Source organism: Nanorana parkeri, unplaced genomic scaffold, assembly GCF_000935625.1.
Source record: "Nanorana parkeri isolate BGI_ZX_2015 unplaced genomic scaffold, ASM93562v1 scaffold1078, whole genome shotgun sequence".
Taxonomy (NCBI): domain Eukaryota; kingdom Metazoa; phylum Chordata; class Amphibia; order Anura; family Dicroglossidae; genus Nanorana; species Nanorana parkeri.
This window is the reverse complement of record NW_017307346.1, coordinates 155,627-177,935: the sequence shown is the minus strand read 5'-3', so window position 1 is coordinate 177,935 and position 22,309 is coordinate 155,627. Positions and strand designations below refer to the sequence as shown.

Genomic DNA, 22,309 nt, shown 5'->3' with positions numbered 1-22,309 from the left:
AGTTTGCAGAGTGGTAAACGCGCCCTTACTATCCAGCTTTGGAAAAGCTTTCTTTATCAGCCTGAATGCCGCGATTGTATTTATGTGTTCTCTCAGCCATGTGAGAAGATGAGCAATATTTTCCTTGTATGCTTTGTGATTTGATCTACTGATACTCATAGAGGCGCCTCGTCTACTTCTTGTGTTTCCAGCACCAATGTTTCATTCTCTCCACTGACCAATAGTGCAAAGTAGAACTTTGTCACCCTGACTACTATTTTAAGGGGGTCATAATCCCACTGACTACCAATTTAAGGGGGTCCTAATCCCACTGACTACCAATTTAAGGGGGTCCTAATCCCACTGACTATCGCTCTAAGGAAGCATTACACTATCAGATACTTGACGGACAGGGTACCGCATTCTGCACAGCAGATGGGAGGGCGTAAAGCAATGGCACCAAGACAGTGATGCACTGAGGTTTAGCCCGGCCCTGGAGATGATGAGCTGTAAAGGAGAAACGTGGTCATGTGACCTGTGACATACTGTAAAAAAATTATGTAAAACTTAAAAAAAAAAAAGAAAGAATAAATTGCTGGTGGTGTGCCCTATCATCTTACAAGGTGGGTTTAATATATGGGTTTACAATCACTTTAATGATTATTACTGGAAATAATTTTGTCATATTGGCAAGGGAAGGATAAAAATACGACCTGCTCTACATGTCCAATACATGAATGTTTACTCTCTGTAAATAGAGGCAAAAACAAACATTCCTAGTAGATTTTCTTTTCAGGTCGAATTTAATGTAATGTAGTACCACATTATGACCACTAGATGGAGCTGAGGAACATGGGGAATAAGTTATTTCTTATCCTTTTCAGCACCATCTACAGACCACAATGCAGCATTGCATTACATTCTCACCCCTCGCTCAGAACAAGCATTCAGAGAGAATCAAAGGGCAAATGGCTCTGCAAATTGTTTATAAATAGACCCCTAGGTATGCCACATTCCTTATTCTTTTATTTATCTTATCTATAACTTCTAATTATGATAATGTACTGTAAGATGTATATTTAATGCTTTTATTTGCAGGGTTTCCCTGAGACCTGAAAACTATTTTAATGTTTCCGGCATGGTAAAACATTTGAGAAAGGTTTCTCTAGTGAAAATCAAAAGTATAGCGCAGGAGAGTTAGGTCGACAGTCAGGTAACTAGCTTTTTCTTAAAAAACTGATCTGATAAAATACATCTGATACCTTTTAAAGGTGCTCGGATTCTATTGACAGTTTGTTAACCATCTGAATCAAACCCATTAGTTAATGTCATGAGGTGTGATTTGGTTTCAAGAAGCAGTTCTAAATTGACAAAAATGAATCTTTGTATAGCAAAGTATTTCTATCATTTTTTGATTTTCATCTCTGCTATAAAGTTCTCCCACAAAAAAGTGAACTTGAGCTGAAATAATAAAGCCATTTTTATGTATAGAGTTGTGGTTTTCTTTGGACTAAAGCTTCCTGTGTGCTATATCAGTTCCCCTAATGACAACTTCAGATCCTTTTTTTCTGGAATTTAGCTGTCAAATCGATTCAGGTTCATTGCTTTGTTCTTTTGTACACAGTTCTGCTTATGATGTCGCAAGGGGTTCAGACTTGACAGTTTTTTTTACGTCTTGAAAGCATGTACTGTGGGGAAGGCCAGTGGATCATGTCTGGAAGCCAGTGAGACAAATCGCTCTGAGAGGGTTTGCAGCACTTATGGATTTGACCTGATTGTTCTAAAGCAAAGAAGATACCATATAGGTATTTCAGCTGTGTATTTAGATGGTTCCTTTTATTGTGACCCTAAACTCAGGAGTTAAATCTTACTAATACATTCAAGTACATTAACTATTAATAAAAATGTATCTTATTTGTGTATCACTCGGCTGTAGATCCTCAAATCATCTCTGAATTGGTGCCGACACTGTCCTTCCTGCTGGAGGGTGGCTGCTTTTCTTCCCCATCGTCCCTGCGTGTGTTGTAAAGTAGCTACTGCTTGATATTCGCTCTTGTGATGGACTACACTCTCATGTTTAGTTTACTAATTTGTATTGAGATTGTAGTCTATCACGGGAGTGAGTTTGGAGCGGTGACTACTTTACAACACACACAGGGATAGACAAATAAGATACGTTTTTGTTGACAGTTAAGGTACTTGAAAATATTTGTAATATTTAACTCCTGAGTTTTTAGTGTCACTTGAAATAAGTTGATCTGTCTTGAGAAGGATACCTAATCATTTCATTGAAATCTTCTGTACCAAAGATAATTATACCCATCTGAATATTGTATTCTCACTAAATTGCTTAAATGTATTCATGTGCTGGGCCCTGGTTCACAAATACGGTTAGCTAGGCCACAGACTGTATGCATATTCCACTGAGATTAATAGCAGAAACCATTTCCATTCTGCGAGGAGAAGTGCTTGTTTCCAGAAAGAGTTAAACTTCTCACACATTCCAGCAATCTGCCAAATAGATACAATAGAAGTACAAGATTTAGAGAAAACCTCTGAATGTGGATCTCCAGAAATGCAGTACTGACGAATCTAAACTTGGGCTATGTTCACACCATGTCCGGAACAGATCTGCAAACGCAGGGCGTTTTTTGCCGCGTTCCGGTGCAGCTTTTCTTTCTTTTTTTTTCAGATTAAAAAGGTGCAGTCCAGTACGTTCCAGTGCGTTTGCATGCATTTATGATGCGTTTACATGCATTCTGGACCTGAGAAAATGAGACGAGCAGTATTTTCTGGATCGTAACGGACTGCGCTGGTGTGAACAGAGCCCAGAAATACCATAGGGATACCTTGGTATGCTTTTTTGGTCCGGGAACAAACTGTTCTGCTCATGACATTATCCAGACCAGATCTGCATGAGTTTCTGCATATGCAGTGCAGTGCTTTTTGATGCGTTCCGGTCCATGTTTTTTTCTTTTTTTTTTTTAGCCTAAAATTGGCTTTCCAGGGCGTTTGCATGCGTTTTTGATGTATTTACATGTGTTTTGGTGTGTTCCAGAGCAGAAAAAATAGGGCATGCTGCAGTTTTTCCACATGCTCTGGAATGAATGCTGTGGTGTGAACTTGAGTCCAAAATACCATTGGAATACATTGGATGCATTTTTGATGCGTTCTGTAACTGCTCTACATCTGCTCTGCACTTGGTGTGAACAAGCCCTTACACATACCACTGTAAAATATGAACTTTTCAGCTTAACCTCCCTGGTGGTAAAATTCCCGCCGGTTCTTCCCCCTTGCGGCGCGGACGCTCGCAAGGGACGGAACCCGGATGCCGGCATCGTCCGGAGGACACAGCGCGGCTTGAGGGACAAGATAAGTAACGCTACGCTGTAATCCCAAGTGTGGCTCGGGGTTACCGCTTATGGTACTGAAAATTAACCCCGAGCCAAACTCGGGAATACCCGAGGAGGTTAATGGCCTGTTCAGACCTTCCCTATTATAAAAAAAGGACATGTGTTTTCTTAAAAACCCATAAAGCATTTTTATTATATGGTGCATTAAAATTTGACAACACTTTATGTGCTTTTTACATGCATTTTGGTACTGACCAATGAGCACTGTATCCCCAGTGGGGGTACTTGCTAGTCATGGGGTGGGGGGTTTTATGCAGCTAAATGTATGAATAGCAGGGGTGGTCAGAGGTGGCAGAATGCTATGGGTAGGTGAATTTTCTCACATTTTGTGACAGAGTGAAATATCATTTAATAAAGGGGAAACTGTTTTTTTTTTTTAAATTTCGGTAATTTTTCCTTAATATAGTAAAAAAATAAAACCCCCAGTGGTGAATAAATACCACCAAAAGAAAGCTCTATCTGTCCCCAAAAAAGGGTATAAAATTCATTTCAGTACAGCGCTGCATGACGGAATAAATGTCAGTTAAAGTACCGCAGCGCTGAATACTGAAAAATGGCCTGGATGGGAAGGGGGTTTAACACCGCGGATGTCAACTGGTTAAAGGAGTTGTGAGGTCCTGTCATATATTATCCTGGTATAACATCAGCATTGTAATAGGAAGACATACTGGAGTTGTTTCTGATAATGCAATGAAAGCTTACTTGAAAAAAATCCCTTTTATGTAGTGAGTGTTGCCTTCTGTCTGCCCATCATTTTCATCAACTTCCTGGATTCCCAGTGTGCTTTGTGTCTCTTTCCCTGCTGCTTGATGTAATGTAACCTTTATTTCTCAAAACCACATATCCCATCATGAATTGCTTCCAGCAAGCAATGAAAATGTTACATTGTTCAGACGTTGAGTTGTAGTCCAGAAGGCAGGCTCGGTGAGAGTGGTGACACATCGAAGTGCATATTCACAGGGCTGAGTGAAATTGTGTCAGTGCATTGAGGAAGTCCATCCTATGGGAAATCTTCAATAAGTAAGTTTACAAACTTCTAGATTAATGTGGTTATTAGGAATGGGATACAACTCAGGGAAATTCAGTACAGAAATACGAATGTATTTTTATTTTTTGACTATTGATACACTCTAAATGTGTCACCATTGACTATAATGTAGTCACTGGTGCCTAACCGTTAACAAAAAAACTGCCTTAGTCTGTTCCCGGGGACCAAATTATTCCTTCTTTGCTTGTGCTGCCATTTTACCTCTCCCACAGAACAGGGAAGGTGAACAAAACACACCTCTGCCCTTCCTGTGGCAGTCACAAAAACGTATGTAGATGATATGAAGTCATGAAGATGAAAATGTTGAGCTTAGGGTAACGGGAGGATGCTAGTTTGTGTCCTCCCGTTACCCTAAGGAGAACTATGGGGAAAAACACTGACCCCATAGTTCTCCTTTAAGCTACTAGCTTTCAAAATAAATTTGCGTATAAGGGACAGAGATTTTTTTAATGGTATTCATTTTATTTATTCGTTTTGCATATATTCACAATACATTAACACAGAATAATATATCATCGAAAAAAGAACAACTGGGCCAGATATGTTTAGTCTGCTTAGGTTGCACATTGGGGAAAGAAGTGTGTTTGAAACAGCTGATGGAGCGGATTTTGAATGTGCCACTATGATACATTTTTGGGGAATAGAAATATTCAGGGTAAAGACCTTTGGTCAAGTCATCCTTTAATAAATGCTCCCACCCCTTTTAGTGGCGTCAGCCTGATCCAGTATTATACTTTGCCCTCTTCCAGTGATATTCCCTCCGACATGGTCAGCTCTACTTCATACTGCCCATGTGCATCATGGCTCCATCCATTCCAATTGGTAAGCCATACTGTGAATGCTGTGTTGGCATTTGTGTTCTTCACGTCCTATAGAGCACACATATTCCATTTTATTTATATTTGTCGAGACCGAGCGCAACTCACTTGCGATATAATAAGTTCACTCACACACATAGTTGCGGCTGGTCGAATTAATTATTTAGTTATTTAGTTTTCACACCTAGCGCAGTGATTCTTGTATTACTATTTGTGTACCTATGCCCAAGTACAGAGATTTCTGTCTGTACATTGCTATGGATAGAAAACTGCTGCCGCTCCTGTGATCCGCAAATCAAGATTTATGTTATGCTGTATGAAAATACGCCTGTATTTGCTCTACAATAGCTGGGGGTGAGGGAGTTCAGATGTCATGATAGACGTAATAGTTTTTTTGTGTTTTCAGTATTGATGAGACTGAGTTCATTCAAGCCCACTCAAAACTGCGACTGCCACCCCCTTCCAGGCTAATGAGTGGCGGCGGTTGCGGTGGGGACATTCCCCACCCTTTGTGACATATGTCTGCGTGGGAATGCACCTGCCAACACTGATTGGGTTGGGAAGAGGGGGTGAGCGATCTTAGGCAAACTCAGGGCTTGGTTCACACCAAGCCCAACCTCATCATTGGTTTTCAACCCGATGAATGATATGAGCTTTATAAAAAGGCAACACCAAAATATAAATATTATCTACGAACGGTCTATTAAAAGGTCTATAGTAGGGTTGCACAGATACCAAGTACAGTACTCGGTACAAGTACGAGTACATGTACCGATACTTTTGAGCTCCAAGACTACACTAGAGAAAAATTCAAAAAATTAGGAGGCATCTGTCATTTGTAAGGAGCACACGGAGCTCCCGGGGTTTGTACATCTCTGTTTTAATGTACGATTTTGTTTTTATAAATAAAGGGATGCACAGATACCAGTTTTGCGAGTACGAGTACCGGTACTTGCCGAGTACTTACAAGTACGAGTACTGATACATTTTTGTTTATTGTCATGTGACAGTTTTTTCTGAAACAATACAGACTAATGATTTCAGGACAGTGGTGGAGTGCCAGAGCCAGGTCCCAGCTGCAACCCCTGCAACCCTGGTAGTTCTAATGAAAATGCCAAGTATCTTCACTAGTACTCGAAAAGTATCTGTGCATCCCTAGTCTATAGTATAGGAATGTGCCAGGAATATTTATTTTATTATTTGTTTTCATATTGTGATTTGAATGTTGAATCTAAGCCCTCACAAGGAGGTGCGATTTGGTATTCCTGTGTCAGGAACTTGCGATTTCCTGCAGCAGGAATTCCAAATCTTCTATTTACTGGCGGCAGCTGTCACTCCAAGTTCAAGTTAATGATTGGGTGATAAGGGCTGAATTTTAAAGAGGCAGAACTCTGGCACACCACATGTAATTGTATGTAATCATATGTGATACGATTACATGTGGTTAGGAATCAGTCACTATCCCTGGATGCATCAATCGTGTGATTGATTCCTAACCACACGTAATCGTATCCTATATAATTACACGCGGTGTTCCGGCGTTCAAATGCAGTGGTTGTCATCCGATCATTAACATGAGTAGGTGACAGCTGCCAAGCAGTTAGCCAGCAGTTTTATTTTATTCTGGTTTCTTACAGCAAAACGTAGGCTGTTGTTGTACAGTTTCAGCTTTTACTGTGAAAAATACGGCAGCAAGAAAATGGGTCATTGGTTTTGTGACTTGCGACCCTGGTTGTACTGTACTGCTCAACCCTATTTTACTCACATGCTAGAAGATGGATATAAAAGTAGTCACAGGACAGCGGTAGTTGCTAGGAGACAACGTGAGTGTGAAATGTCATTAACGTGCGTGAAAAGCTGCACATGAAAACCTGTGTCACCGACTCTAGAAACGCTAATTACTGCACCCAGGACATAGTTATTGTGTGAGTGGTGTAAACATGACCGGTTCAATAAACGCAGAATAAATGTCCTTCAAATCATATCACTTCGGCCTACTTTAATGTATCTCCTCATAAATCAGTACTCTGCATTGGGCTCATCCTACATTTTCTGAGGTAATTGTGAGCCCCGCAGGAAAGCGGCATATTAGATAAATGAGTAAGTGGTGGTGCTCATTATACCCAACCAGGGATTTTGTTTGTTTCCACCAAGGACAAAACCCTGGTCTCCATCTGGATAAGAGCAGCTGCACACTTTCCTTTGTGTTAGCTGTTATATAGAACTGCAGATGGGTCCCATGTGTTTTCTGTATGGGCAAGAGCCAATGTTGCCCATAGGAACGAGTCCAATTTGATATAATTCCTAACCAACATGTAAAAATACCAGCAATAGTTCTTCTTCAATTACAAACTTTTGAATACATGAAACCTATGTATTACAAGTGATGTCATGGGAGAAACATGGAGACTGCAATTGCTTCTGAAAATTCCACCTGTCTGACTGTCATATTGACCCACTTGCTTCAATACTTTAACTCAGCGACTTGAAGCAAATTTTAGTATGTGAATTTCTGACTTTCCTGGCCTGCAATATTAAAGCTACGGGATTAGCATCACAGCCAGGCCACCAGCATTTTCACATGACCACCATTGGCGGCCTCTGTGTTTCTTTCCTGGTCTAGGGATAGTTGTATTATCCTTTTCCAACGTTGGTGTAGTAGTTAATGTTCTTGCAAGTTTACCCTTGTATACTTTTAACAGTAATGGGATTTTTTTTTTCTTTTTACAGATTCCAGGAAGGAGAAGGATTTGCGGGGAGCTTTAAGAGCTGAAGTTGAAAGGTTATGATTTTACCAACAAGATTTTACGTTTTACTGGGCAGACTTTTGAAAATTGGAGAAACTGTGGGACATTGCTGACAGAATCCAAACAGTTTTATCTGTCAAATTACACACATTATCTTATTGAGTGTTTTCAGCCATAGTTCAGCTTTGTTTCACATTTGATTTCACAGCCAAAACCGGCATTGATATTCCAATCTGTGTATAAGTACCCATCTGAGTATTTACCATTGAAACAAATTATTTTAGTGACTAAGGGCTCATTCACACGGGCGTGCATGTCCATGCAGCATGCACATCCGTGCAAAGACCCGATCCTGGGAGGGACAGGTGCTGCATGTAATAACCTACTAGTTCTAGTGACCAACTGAAACATTTCATGACTTCTGAGTTCTGACTTCACTCTGCATTTACTCGCTGCATGCTTATTCTAGGTCATTCATTTAGATATTATTAAAGCCACAGAAAGCCAGAAAATTATAATTTTAATGTTCATTAATTTTATTGAGAAACATTTTCAAGGTTACTTTGGTTGCCAAAGGACAACTTGTCATTTTTAAAAGGATGTTGGCAGGGTCAGTTGAATTGTTTTCTAGTATTGGTGTTTTTGTGTTGCTCTCCTCTGTCTGGATTTACAGGTCACATAAAAAAAGCATTGGAAATCATTTCTTCTGAATGAAAATCTGTATTGCTAAATGAACTAGTTGCCTTAGAACAGTTTACCCACATTGCTTGTAATGATCTTGTAATTTCATCAAAAGAAGGAATTCAATAGAAAATGAAATTGTAATCGTGGTCATATTTTCTACTGGTTTCATGGATTAAGTGACTTTTCTTGGTAGGACATTTTATTTAAATTGTGAGTATTGTCTGTGGTCTTTTGAGGTTGCAAAAAGCCCTCACATTTCCTAATCAAAAAGCAAAAAAAACCCGAAAGAATGAATCTAATTTGAAGAAAGTATTGTATCTTGGGATTTAAGTGGATTCAATTTAGCAGAATTTTAAAAGGCTTGAACTCAACAATATTATTGTTTTCTGCTATTTTAGGAAATTGAATAAAGAAGATGTTGTTATTCTGGATTCCCTCAACTATATTAAAGGTGACTTAATTTTGCTAGTGTCTTCTGGTTAAGATATTGTAGCAAGCACGATTAGATTAACAATTTGTAGAAGCATGGGGCCACTGACTCTTTAACCTACTAACCGTATGACAGAGTTTTCATGTCTCATGTTATCGGCCTGCTCCACTTTAGGGCATGTGTAATCTGAGATCATTTTATTTTTTATTTTCCTATGGTTCATTGATATCACTGGTTTGCTTTTGCCTGTGAATTAATTTGATATCACACTTAAATTTACAATTCATTTTAAAGCAAATCTAATCTGGCCTGAAAAGTACTTAGGTTAATAACAGTACTGATATGCAGGCACATTGTGGTGTCTGCAAGTACCTTAGTTAGCCTTCAGGTCATGGTCCCCTTGGAGGCCCTTGAAACCTAGGGCCAGGCTGGTTTTTAACCAGTGCTAGGCTCTATATGCTAGCATTCAACTCTGAAATAAGCCCAGCTTAGTTGCATAGCACTTGTGTGCCCTGAGGTCTGGGGATGTTCTTGGACACACTGTTGGTTTGCCACTGTGATGGGCAGCCTAACTAGCCAATAGTGTGATACAGAAGGGGCCAGAGCCATGATTAGAATGACTGGTTAATATATCAGAGCATTCCCAGAATTTAGGACACAAAGGTACTCGGCCTAGCTGAGTCTATGTGCGGATGCAGTGGGGTTTCTCTGTGCAGTGTCAGCGGCGGTTTACACATTTTTATGTCAATTCTTGTTCACTTTTGAAATCTCAGCCCACCCAAAATTGCAATTTCATTTTTGTTTCCGAAGTTCTCCATCATTGTTGGAGGGGGTTTGGGGACTGACTTGACCTCTGAACATTGACTTGATGGTAACCTCAAATGCTGAGACATTAGATTAGTAAATTGATCAATCGATGTAACCTCTTAGTTAATGGAACCAGGCAAATAATGATAATGAAACAGACAGCAGATGGTAACTAAATATTCAAATCCGGTGGGAGCAGATAACAAGTACCACTTGCAGTCAATTACATTAAATATTTTATCTAAAGTATAAGTAGGCTTTGTTCCTGCTACCTGCTTCACTCTTAATAATGTAATGACCCAGTTATTTCATGAACTTTAGCCTTTTGATATAGTTCCCTTTCAATTGCCCTCTGCATGAAAACATCCATCTAATGACTCCAGGGGCTGCGCTAGCTTTCAGGTTTATCATGTAAACGTGGTTCATTTTATCTTTTATTTATTTTAGGTGTATCCATTTTCCCCACACTTATCAGAGGCAACCCTTTTTGGATTGGGCAAATACTCAAAAAAATATAGCCTATATATAACTCAGTACAATGAGGGGAATTTATCAAAACTGGAGCAGATCGGATCTGGAGCAGCGGTGCATGGCAACCAATCAGCATCCATTTCCTTCATTTTCAAACCCTAACTGAACAAAATGAAGAGAGAAGCTGATTGGTTGCCATAGGCATCTGCTCCAGATTCTTCTGCTCCAGTTTTAATATCACTGCCAGGCTAACTTTAGAGTGCAGTGACCTTTTGGCAACCAGTAACTCGAGTGTTTATTGTGCAGTGAAATATTAAATGATTGTTGTTATGGGTTACTGCTCTTTGCACATTGAGTTTTGCCTTTTTAAAACATCCCTCTTTTTGCATGCACTTAAAGCGACACTAAACTCAGAGTTAAATCTTACAAATATATTCAAGTACTCTAACTATTAACAAAACTGTAGCTAATTTGTGTATCACTCGGCTGTAGATTCTCAAACCATCCCTGAATTGGTGCTAACACTGTCCTTCCTTCTGGAGTGTGGGTACTTCCCCATGGTCGCTGTGTGTGTTGTAAAGTAGCCACTGCTCCAATCTCGCTCCCGTAACAGACTACAATCTCAATACAAATTGGTAAACTAAACGTGAGATTGTAGTCAATCACGGGAGCAAGCTTGGAGCGGTGACTACTCTACAACAGTGTTCCCCAACCCCCGGATCAAATGGTACCGGGCCGCACAGTCTCAGTGCGGTCCGGTCATGCAATATATGGCAGTGCACGGTCCCGGTGTTCGAACGCCGGGGCCCTGCACTGCCGACGGGCTTCACAGTGAGGGGGCGGGTCCTGTGACTCACCTCCCCTCCCGGCCGCGTCTATGGTAACAGGCGGCGGGAGGTGAGTCACAGGAGACGTGTTTGTGTGTCACACGCCCTGCCCCGCCCCCTGCAGTGAGTGCACACATCGACACATGGCTGCTGCTCCTGGAAGGGTGAGTCTGAAGGGGGGGTGTCTTCCATCATGTCATTTGACGTGGATTATAATGGGGAATATTACACTGTAATGTTCCCTATTATAATCTATTTCTCTGTTATGTACTGCTATTTTATGTAATTAGAAAAGTGGATTATAATGGGGAATATTACACTGCAATGTTCCCTATTATAATCTATTTCTCTGTTATGCACTGCTATTTTATGTAATTAGAAAAGTGGATTATAATGGGGAATATTGCACTGTAATGTTCCCTATTATAATCTATTTCTCTCATTAAATGATTACAGGTAGGCATGTGATCTATCAAAGTTTGAGACTACGTTAGAATGTGTGACCAGTGACGTGGTCACACATTTTAACGTAATCTCGCCCAGTTTTTAGGTGGTGGAATAGGTGAAGAATTCCAACGCTTTAATTTTTTGGTGTAACTGTATTTTATTTTATTTTGAAGGCATTTTTACAAAATACAATTAAATTAAAATTATTAAATCAAAACAATCTAAATATAAACAATCAACTTCCCCCCCCCTCAGCGGGCCACGGTACAATTATCAAATGTTGACCGTTGACCCTCCAGAAATGCTTTGTGGAGGACCCTTGTAAGATTAGAGATGCTCCTTGGGTTGTGATTGATCGAGTATCGATCTTTCGCATTTACAATAGAGTTTACTGTACTGTAAACTCCCATGTATTCGGTACCCAAAGGATCGGTAGGTGCAGGATAACTGTAGTTTCTGGTTGCTTGAGAGTTAACAGAACTCTCAAGCAACCATCCCAGAGGGGCTCCTCTTCCCCATTCACCTGCTGGCTAGTTTCCGCAGCCAACAGGTGAATGTAAACAGCCAGGAGCCATAGCCAGGAGTGATGGTGTTTCTTTATCAAAACTGCTCCACAAACAACAACATATCTGCTAAAAAAAGCTTTGCAATAAATAATGACCCAAATTTTAGAAGGATATTGCATTGAATAAACCATTATTTATTGTTAGGATAATACAGGGCTAGAACGAAAAAATACTTTGGTTATTAAACATTTAACTTATATTTTAAAAAAATGATTTGGTATGGAGGATTTTATGGGCCTTAACAACATCATTTTATACCCTGAACACCATTTCTTTTTTTATATAATCTTTATTTAAACAATCTTTTTATAAACACAAGAACAAATACAAACAAGGGGTCCAGATGTGAGTTCCAACATGATATTCAAAAGAACATATAAGTGATGAAATCAGCGCTATTAAAAGGTTCCCCATCTAGACAAAGGGTGACTCAATGCAAAGTAGCATATGATCATTACAAATAAAAAGATTGCTAAAGGGCAATAACCCCCCCCCCCAAAAAATAAATATCACATACTTAACAGTCCCAAGCGGAGGATCTCAAGGCAGAAGACTAAAAAAAAGATAAAGCCAAATCATCACCAAAAAGCTATAGAGATAGTGTTACTGGTAAGCACAATATGGTGAGATTAAATTACATTTCTTTCATGGCGTAGGTGAACCCGTATCTAGAGTAGAGGTATAATGGATCCACATGGCCCATTTAGCATAGAATTTATCATATCTATCATGGCAATTGCCCACCCATTTCTCTGACTCCTGAAAATTATTCACAATGCCAATCCAGTCTGGTAGGGACCCCTATCTGTTTCCAGTGAATGGGTATTAATCTGCTAGTTGCATTGAGGTGGTGCTGCAAAACACTAGTCTTATAGTGGTTCAAATAAATTGATGGGAAGTGAAACAAGCAATATACAGGATCATCAGGTAGATCAACATCTGCTATGATCTTTATCTGAACGCGAATATCTTTCCAGAATAACTGGATTTCAGGACATTCCCACCACAAATGCAATAAAGTACCCATCGTACCACACCTCCTCCAGCACAAAGGAGAGACAGATGGATACATCACCCCAAGACCAAAAGGGGTCAGATACCAGAGAGTTAGGAGCTTATAGTTAGTTTCTTGCATCTTAGAATCAACAGAAGATTTGTGGGTAAGGTTGAAAATATAAGTTAGTTGGTCAGTAAAGCAACGGTTCAAATCTCTCGCCCGTTCCCGGAAAAATCTTAGCCGACCTCAAGACCTGAAAGATAACAATACCTTATAAATAAAGAGAAACAAGTCCACCAGGAAGCTCCCGAAGTTGCACATAGTGACTCAAACTGGGTAAGTGAGGACATGGGTCGAAGTTTAGAAGCTGTCTAATTTATATTAGATGAGTATTGAGTTTGTATACTTGACATACTTAATTACTAAGACATGCATTATTTATTTGTTATCTTTTTCCAGGATACAGATACGAGCTTTTCTGTCTTATAAAACATGTCCAGACTCCACACTGCCTGGTATGTCATATTAATGTGTTGTATATGTACGGTACACAATTCTTATTGCTTGTAATAAATTGTGTAATTTAACTTGTGTTACATTTTAGTTTTATTTGTAGCTTTAACTGTATTTATATTTTTAAATAGAACTAGTACCTAGACAGTAGGGTTGAGTTACTAAGGCACTAGAAACTGTTCAGTTATCAAAGTGAACGTTCTCTGAGCTTAGTAAGTAGGATAAAGCTGTGATTTTGGTGGCACTGGGCACCTTGCAGCTCACTGGAGTTATTGATGTTGATTATAAACCACATGGCATTTTTATTACTTGTCTTCATGCCCCTTGTATGGGTGTGAATAATTTGTCCTCTCAATTAGCTATAACAATCTTGAAGTTTCTACTTGACCTACTGATTTACAATGGATATTTCTATTAGCACCTGCATTTCCTATAGACCTGTATCCTGAGATGTCATCTTGTCTTTGTATAGATTTTAGACCTAATGAGCTCCATTTTGTTATTTGCTTGGTGTGTTTCTGAACCTAAGGAGCTAGCTTACAGGAAACTGTGAAAGGTGATAATGAAATGGTGTGAATCCAATACTCTGTGTTCCTGCAGATCAACTGTGTGACAGCCCCAGACGTCAGTTCCACCTGGAATAAGGACAGACAGTCAGATGACCAATATACACAAGACATGTAAGTGCTGGGGAACAATACTTATGGAAGTGTGCCAGCAGTGTGCATGGCAATCCAAAAAGTAATCTAATGTGAATATGTAGGATGTATTCTTTAGATTTAATCCTACATTTGTACAATGAAATATCTGATGTTAATGGAAGTTGGAAGGCAAGCATGCTAGATCAAGCAGTTGACTGAGCATCAGTGTCAGACGGCAGGTGATCCATGACCCTGATACCCAAACTGAATGGTCAGATACCTAACTGAAGTATATGTAAACTTCAACAATGAGCTCCTCTTCATATTGGCTCCACTTTGGTCTGTTAAATATAATACTGGAAGCATTTTGTAATATCTGTCTGATAAAAGAAAATAACCTGTTGGTCAAGTCAGAAATTCACAGCTATCCTGTGCTCTGCTTTTGTTATCTCAAAGAGTCTATTTGGCCCTCCTGGTTCTTATCTTGTATTACAGAATGATTAGCCTTTGGCCCTTTTTTACACAGAGATTCTGATCAGGTCTGCCTCTCAGTATTTCAGGCATATTTGATTGGAAGCCCAATGTTAGCCTATGAGTAGTCGGATGTAAATGGGCGTGCATTACTTTTTATCTGATTGCCCCCTTTATTTTGTAGAGATCTGAGTGTGAGAGTGGTTGAATAACAACACTGGACAGAGCTAACACTGCTCAGTTCACAAAAAGCTGTGGTTGTCAGCCCACAATAGTGCTTGAGAGTTGAATGCATTTCTGCCAGATAAGCCGGAATTTGCTGTACTTGCAGGGCCTTTAAATGGATAAAAAATTAGATATGTGCATGTATTGCAGAGATGTACTACATTCAGTGGCATAGCTATCGCCTTGGCGACCCCAGTGGCCGATATGGGGCCCGGTGCACAGGGGGGCCCAGCCAGGACGAAGAACAAAGGGGTACCCCTGATGCTGTGCGGGCCGCCTGGGTAGCTATGGCATCACAGGTTTCTGGCTGTCATTGGCGGCTGTGAGGAGGAACGTGTCGCTGTCAGTGATCTGTGCAGCGGCGCATTCCTCCTTACAGCAGCTGCGGAGGAGGAAGCTGGTCCTGGCGTTGGCAGCAGAGGAAGAGGCGGGGCCTAACGATGGAGAAGGAAGTGGGGCCCGCTAGCGACCATGGGGCCCGCTAACGGAAGCATTTTTAGCTGTGCCCTCCACATGAAACCAGTATACTTTTAAGTTGTTTTAAATCAGGGGTGCCCACAATTTTTCGTCTGGAGATCTACTTTTCAAATGACGAGCTCATTGAGATCTACCAACAAAAAAACACCTGCATTCAGGAGCGGGAGGGGGCGTGGCGTTGAAGTAAATGGCACAGCAGCCAGGCTCCGCAGGCAAGCCCCTCGCCCACAGTGCGATCGCCTGCATTAGTGCCTGTGTTCCAGTCCAGTGCGATCCGCAAAAATGATGCAAGCACTATTTTTGCAGATCGCATTGGACCATTCCGGTGCCTGCGTTCCGGGTGCGGGCGATCGCACTGTGGGCCATCGGGTAGGGGAGAGAGAGGCGCCGGCTGTCGAGGAGAGGACATCGCGATCTACCAGTGATCGCTACGCGATAGACCTTGTGAGCACCCCTGTTTTAAATGGTCCTCTGGGGCTTGCCTCGTCAAGTCATTCATTACAATACATGTTGTAAAATGTATCTTTCTCATTGTCTGGCTATTAGTGATACAAAAATGTTGTTTTCAGAGTGACAATATTTTAAACTATCGTTTTAAATATAATTATTACTTGAAATTAACAAGAATGTTCCCTTTTCTTTACTCGCCCGCAGTCTCTTCATTTGTTTTCTGAGACTGACGGGGAAGGGGAAAAAATTTATAATTTTGCCTTGGAGGCAGACAGAGAATAATTCATTAGGAGCAGTTTTAACATGCGGCGCTTCGTAAGCCTCTCTCTGGGGGGTTGTACAGATTTCTGAATTGGTTAGTTCAAAGCTGCCATCAACGGCTGCTAGAATTCTTGTACGTCTTTTATTTCAACAAGAAACTCGTTGAATTGCAGATGAGGAGGAAAGATTTTCAGATGTTTAGAGATTAGTTTGAGGCAACAAGAATACCAAGTCATTTTTAGTTTTTCTAAAAAAAGCAGTTTCAAAAACAATTAAATTACTTTTCCTTTAGTTAATATTGAATGCAATTATGTTAACAAACTTGTTTCCAGAGTGTAATAGTGTTGTGCGCATAGAAAAGTCTGATGTAATCATTCCTGTTGGTGATGCTACCCCTTAATTCAGGTACACTGACTATGAATTCTATGTACTTTGCAAGTGTTTTAGTAATGCACAACCGTGCTACAAATGGCAGAGTGTATGTATTTAATGGAATTATTCCTTTAGGTGAGCAAATGCAGGAATAGCTTAGTATGAATGACTTATCCAGGCACAAATCGGATGTAATACATTTTACCTGGGAATAGCCATTTATTAAATGGAAATCCGCTATTGAATGTTTGAAAACTAGGTTCATGGAATTGAATTGGATTAAACAATGGCGTCCATATATTTATTGTGAAAGTGCATTTACAATATAATACTGCACAGTGTTTCATGAAGAAAGATATTAATTATATTTTACCAGTGCTTGTCCAGTCCATTCCTCATTGTCATTAGATTTTTAAACAATTTGACAAAGACCTAGTTCATTAAGCAAATTGAATGTGAGCCTAAACATCCTAGACTGTATATACAAGCACTAAAGGTCTGGAGTCAGATAACCCTACCATTACTTTGGCTAAGGGCAGATACTTCATAAAAATGACAGGCAATGGCAAATCTGCCCATCATTGCTGGAATTGCTGGGATCTACAGTATATTAGTCTGATACCGAACCTGGCTGCTGAATGGATGCACTGCACACAAAGGGAAATGTTTAATCCTCTTTCTACATAAAAAAGGAGAAAATTGGCATTCAGCCATGCAAAAGTCTGACATTTGTAAGCACTAATTATAACTGTCTTGTTTTTACCCCTGTGAGGCTTGATTGCTGTAAGCAATGCTGCAATCTTTTGCATCTGTAGTCTTTATGCATTTTTTGCCCCATCTCTCAATAGTCTTATAAAATCCAGAACAGATATGTAAAATGGTAAATGCAAAGAAGACATTAGTACCTAATAAATATTGCAGTCTCTCCCCCTAAAGCCACTGGGCATTATCAGCTATCAGAAGTGTAGAAAAGTAGGGCGTATAACTCCTCTTCTCTGATATCCGCCTAGACGGGTGCCACGAAGTTTGGAGACTGAACTTTTGCATATAGTTACATAGTATTTGAGGTTGAATAAAGACATTAGTCCATCAAGTCCAACCTATAAACCATCCATAGAAAGTGTTCTCTGTACATGTACTATAATTTGGGTATTTTTGAACACAGATGTGAAGAAAGAAATTGGCTAAGGATGCCTACATGCACATACAGCCCTTTCAGGAGAAAAAGTGGGTTCTATAAATTCAGTACTTTATAGACAGTTCTCAGTGCTGCAAAGAATAGAGCTGTCATTGACATATTCAAGCAGCAGTCTTTACAGCATTGTACTTTGATTCTAGTCTGTGTGATGATGCACCCTTAGGAGACATCCCGTGACAGAATGTGACAGCCTGGGCAGACTGGGCCTTATGCGGCCTGGAAGAGGCATGGCTCTGCAGGAAGGAATGAAACATCCGTGGATGACAGCGCTGGGGAGAAGACATGTATTACAGCTGAAGCTACATTTTAAAGTCCATGGGTCAAAGGGAGAAGGAGCCTCATTTATTATATAATGCTGGAGTTGGGGTTAAAGTGACATTAAACCCTCAGATTTTTTAACATAAAACAATACTGTAATGTGTGCCTTACTGTAATCCATGGTTGTTTCCCTTCTCTTTGCTGCTCTTCCTTTTAAATCTGTATCTGTTCTCATGCTGGGCAGAACTTCTGTTTTGCAGCTGACTGCCTTGTCTCTGGAATGGATACATGGTGTCTGTGTGAAGGTTCACAACCTGAGCCAGCACTACAGGAAGAGGCACTCAGCTGCAAAGGGAAGTTCTCCCCCAGCATGAGAGGAGAGAAGGATTTAAAAGGAAGAGCAGCAAAGAGAAGGGAAACTACCATGGATTACAGTATTGGTTTATGTAAAAAAATCTGAGGGTTTAATGTCACTTTTAAGCCTTGCTGTAACCTCCCATCACACAAAACCCTAAAATGTAACCTAATCCTTAAAACGATATCTTAACCTTCCTCTAACAAGCAACAGTGAAAGGAAATGCTGAACCCTACCCCATTATTTAACGCTTAACCTAATGCTGAAAACTAACCCTTAGTAGTTAGCCTTAAAGGGACAATAAGCTCAGGAGTTAAATCTTCAAAATGCATTCAATTACCTTAACTATTAACAAAAATGTATCTTATTTGTGTATCACTCAGCTGTAGATCCTCCAATCATCTCTGCATTGGTGCTGACACTGTCCTTCCTCCTGGAGGGTGGCTACTTTTATTCCCCATGGCCCCTGTGTGTCCACGCTGGGAGGAGGGCACAGCAAGCAGTGGGCGGGTGCAATAGCCAGCCTGCTATTGCAATTTGAAATGCAATTTCAATAGCAGGCATGCCATTGCACCCGCCCACTGCTTGCTGTATTTACATTCAGCTGCCGCCTGTGGAATCTTGCCACTGGCAGCTGTCATTCCCTGGTTGAAGCTATTCATGTGCCATGTGCTTACATTACAATTATTGAAAAATTTTTTTTAGAAAAGGTGGGAAAAACGTCATTTTCGGTTTCGGCCTGACAAATTCTGCTGCAGGAAGTGCGTTGTAGTACCATTTATTTAAATGGCACCTCAAACGCGCCTCCCACCCGCAGTGCGATCGCACACATTGAAACGCACAGTACCACAATGCTGTGCGTTCCATGCAGTGCAATTGCTAAAAATTGTGCATGCAGTTTTATTTTAAAGTAAACTTTATTTGTAAGACTCCATTTGTGTATTTTATTTTAAATTAAGGATGGGATTTATTTAATTTTTGTTATCTGATTAATTGAAAAAATTATCTGCCAACTATTCGATTATGAACATAATCATTAGCTGTAGCCCTAGTTGGAGTGGTGGCTAATTTACAACACACACAGGGACCATGGGGAACAAAAGTAGCCATCATCCAGAAGGAAGGACAATGTAAGCATGAATTCAGAGATGATTTGAGGATCTACAGCCGAGTGATACACAAATAAGATACATTTATGTTAATAGTTTAGGTCCTTAATGCATGTTAAAGATTTAACTCCTGAGTTTAGTGTCACTTTAAGTGTATGTCAAGGCAAAATAAAAATAAAATGTAGTACATCTGCTATACATGCACATTTCCATTGATTTATCCCTTTAAAAAGACCCTGCAGGTACAGATAAATACATACTTGCTAGAAATGTTCTCAGCTTCTAAGTCCTGTTGTGGGTGTCAGTTCTGACCAGTTGTCTTTTGCTAAACTACTCAGCCACTTCTACTCTCACTTGTGAATAGGAAGTGCACACAGAACAGTTCAGATTTTATGAGCATTTATCAAACAGAAATAAAAAAAAAATGCTTCCAACACACCAAAGAGTTGCAAATAAGTGAAGTTTAAAGTTAAGGTCTACATACATTAAGTGTGTGCATACACAATCCTTGGGTTCTCACCTGCCTTGGGGCAGACAGGTGGGGAGTCCGGAAACCAAAATAAATGTTTCCAATTTTATAATATATAATGCCAAACAATATGAAAAAGGATGATTGAACTATGTGTCTGAACAAGTTTTTATGAGACCCTTATGTCACAGTTCTATATAACTTTAGAAACTATAATAGTGTGGCTTAATTTCATATATGCATTTTCTTGACAGACTTGATGGCTTGATACAGAGATTTGAGGCTCCTGATTCCCGTAATCGATGGGATAGTCCCCTCTTTACTGTACAGAAGGATGATGTACTGCCATTGGAACAGATCTGCAATGCAATTTTCCACAGAAAAGCACCCCCACCCAACCAATCCACACAGACTGTAAGTAATACACCCCTGCTCCTTTTACTGCATCCATGTAAGATGATTCTGTAACTGGTTTCTTTTTTAAAATATGATGGTTTTACTTGGATAAAGTTAATAGATCATTCATCTAAAGATAAGTAATGCCTGCTGTTATTTGCCTTTTCCAGAAAACCTCACCTGATGGTGCTTCCAAATTGAGTTCCTCAATGCTTTCTCTGAGCTCTGCCCATCTGCCAACCCTCCGTCCAGTAAGAGTGTTGTCCAATGAGCACACTTCTACTGGACAGGTGGCTGGGGAAGACATCTAACATAGTTCTGGCCATACACAGATCGAATTTTGGCCACTTTCTGTTGAATCTCTGGTGCCACCATCCAGCTCAACTTTTATCAAAAGAAGAAAATTGTCAGCCAAACAGTGGCTGCAGCCAGTCTACTGCCATCACTGTGCAGGTATTCTGACAGCTGGATGTCAGAATACAAAAGCCATCAGGGGAGATTCCTCTATCCATGCTTTTTAAGAATGGATGAGGAAATCAAGTGTATGACCAGCTTTAGAGTATTCATATATAAGTCCATGCTCTAGAAGAAGTTAAAGGAAACTAGTGTGGAAAGAAACCTGGAGACTCCCATTGCAAACCCCCTAAAAAATGCTAACTGTTGTCATGCAGATCCTCTGACTGCAGTACATTTTGCGCCTTTTAATCAGAACAAGCATGCAACTAATTTAATTTTGAAATAGAGTGTTGCAGGTTGGAGATTCAGAAAGCCATTAGAGCTGCATGACAAGCTAGGCAGCTGTCATTTTTTAGAAGAAGATGGCAATGGCAACCTCCATGTTTCTTTCCGCACAGATTTCCTTTAACCTATAACTGTCTGGTGGGCATAGGCTTATGGTCTATGATCTGTGGTAAAATGCTTCAGTGGTAAAATGCTTCATGCAACAAAATTCAGTGTTTTGTAGTGAATACACTAAATTATATTGAACATCTTAGATACTTTAAATGTATGTACTAAAATAAGACATTAAATGAGGGCAGGTTTTGGTATTTTGATATCCGTTGGTCTTTATTTACGAATAATTTTTTTATATACATACATGTGATTTGATGTATTTTTCTCCTAGATGTGTTATTTTTGTTTTGTTTTTTTTCTTTTCTCAAACAGCAACCTTTGTCTTCCACAAATTTTCTACATGAGTTAGACAAGGTGACACAGGACGTGGTGACTGTGAGTGTCCAATGACTGCATTTGTTTTGTACATACACGTTGAAGGTGACCAAGCTGCTTATATCAGAGTCTTAACACGGTTGTTTGCTGCACCCTTTAACTGCCTCCGGGCCGGCCGTAGTAAAAAAACGGCCGGCCAGGAGCTCTCTAGATCTGAGCGGGCGTCTTCAGACGTCCGCTCAGATACGCCCCCTTGCGCGCGCGAGCGGGAAATGGCCGCAATTTTAAAACGGGCAGCGATGCCCGTTAATATACATGCGATGCGCCGGCTGTAGAGCCGGCGGATCGCTTGTATTTAGCGACGATCGGTGCGGCCCCCCCCGCCATTCTCCCGCTGATCCCGGGCTCCGCTGTGCCCGGTGCGAGCCCGGGATCAGCATGTCGCCTGTGACACATGGGATCAGAGGGAGCTCGGTACACAAGCTCCCTCCGGTCCCCTCTCCTCTGAAAGAATGTGAAAGTGTTGTATAATACATCACTTCCGCATTCTTGTGTCACTCTCCAGCTTCAGAAGCTGGAAAGAAGCTGATGGAGCAGATCTGTGCTTCATCAGCTTCTTTTGGGGGGTCCTAGGTGACATTAGGGGTCTTGGAGACCCCTGATGTCTCCATAAAGAGGACCTGTCACATATTTTGCTATCACATAGGGGG

At 40.4% G+C, this 22,309-nt stretch overlaps 1 protein-coding gene across 2 annotated transcripts in view; it reads left to right on the top strand.

Moving 5' to 3' along the window:
- KTI12 (KTI12 chromatin associated homolog) overlaps positions 1 to 22,309 on the top strand; it is a 34,537-nt gene that overhangs the window by 5,492 nt on the left and 6,736 nt on the right. For both annotated transcript variants that reach the window (XM_018567637.1, XM_018567638.1), the window contains exons 3-8: positions 7,989 to 8,040; positions 9,088 to 9,140; positions 13,694 to 13,749; positions 14,348 to 14,427; positions 20,288 to 20,447; positions 21,597 to 21,659. In XM_018567637.1, coding sequence (XP_018423139.1) covers positions 7,989 to 8,040; positions 9,088 to 9,140; positions 13,694 to 13,749; positions 14,348 to 14,427; positions 20,288 to 20,447; positions 21,597 to 21,659 — 464 coding nt within the window. The remainder of the gene's footprint in view (positions 1 to 7,988; positions 8,041 to 9,087; positions 9,141 to 13,693; positions 13,750 to 14,347; positions 14,428 to 20,287; positions 20,448 to 21,596; positions 21,660 to 22,309) is intronic.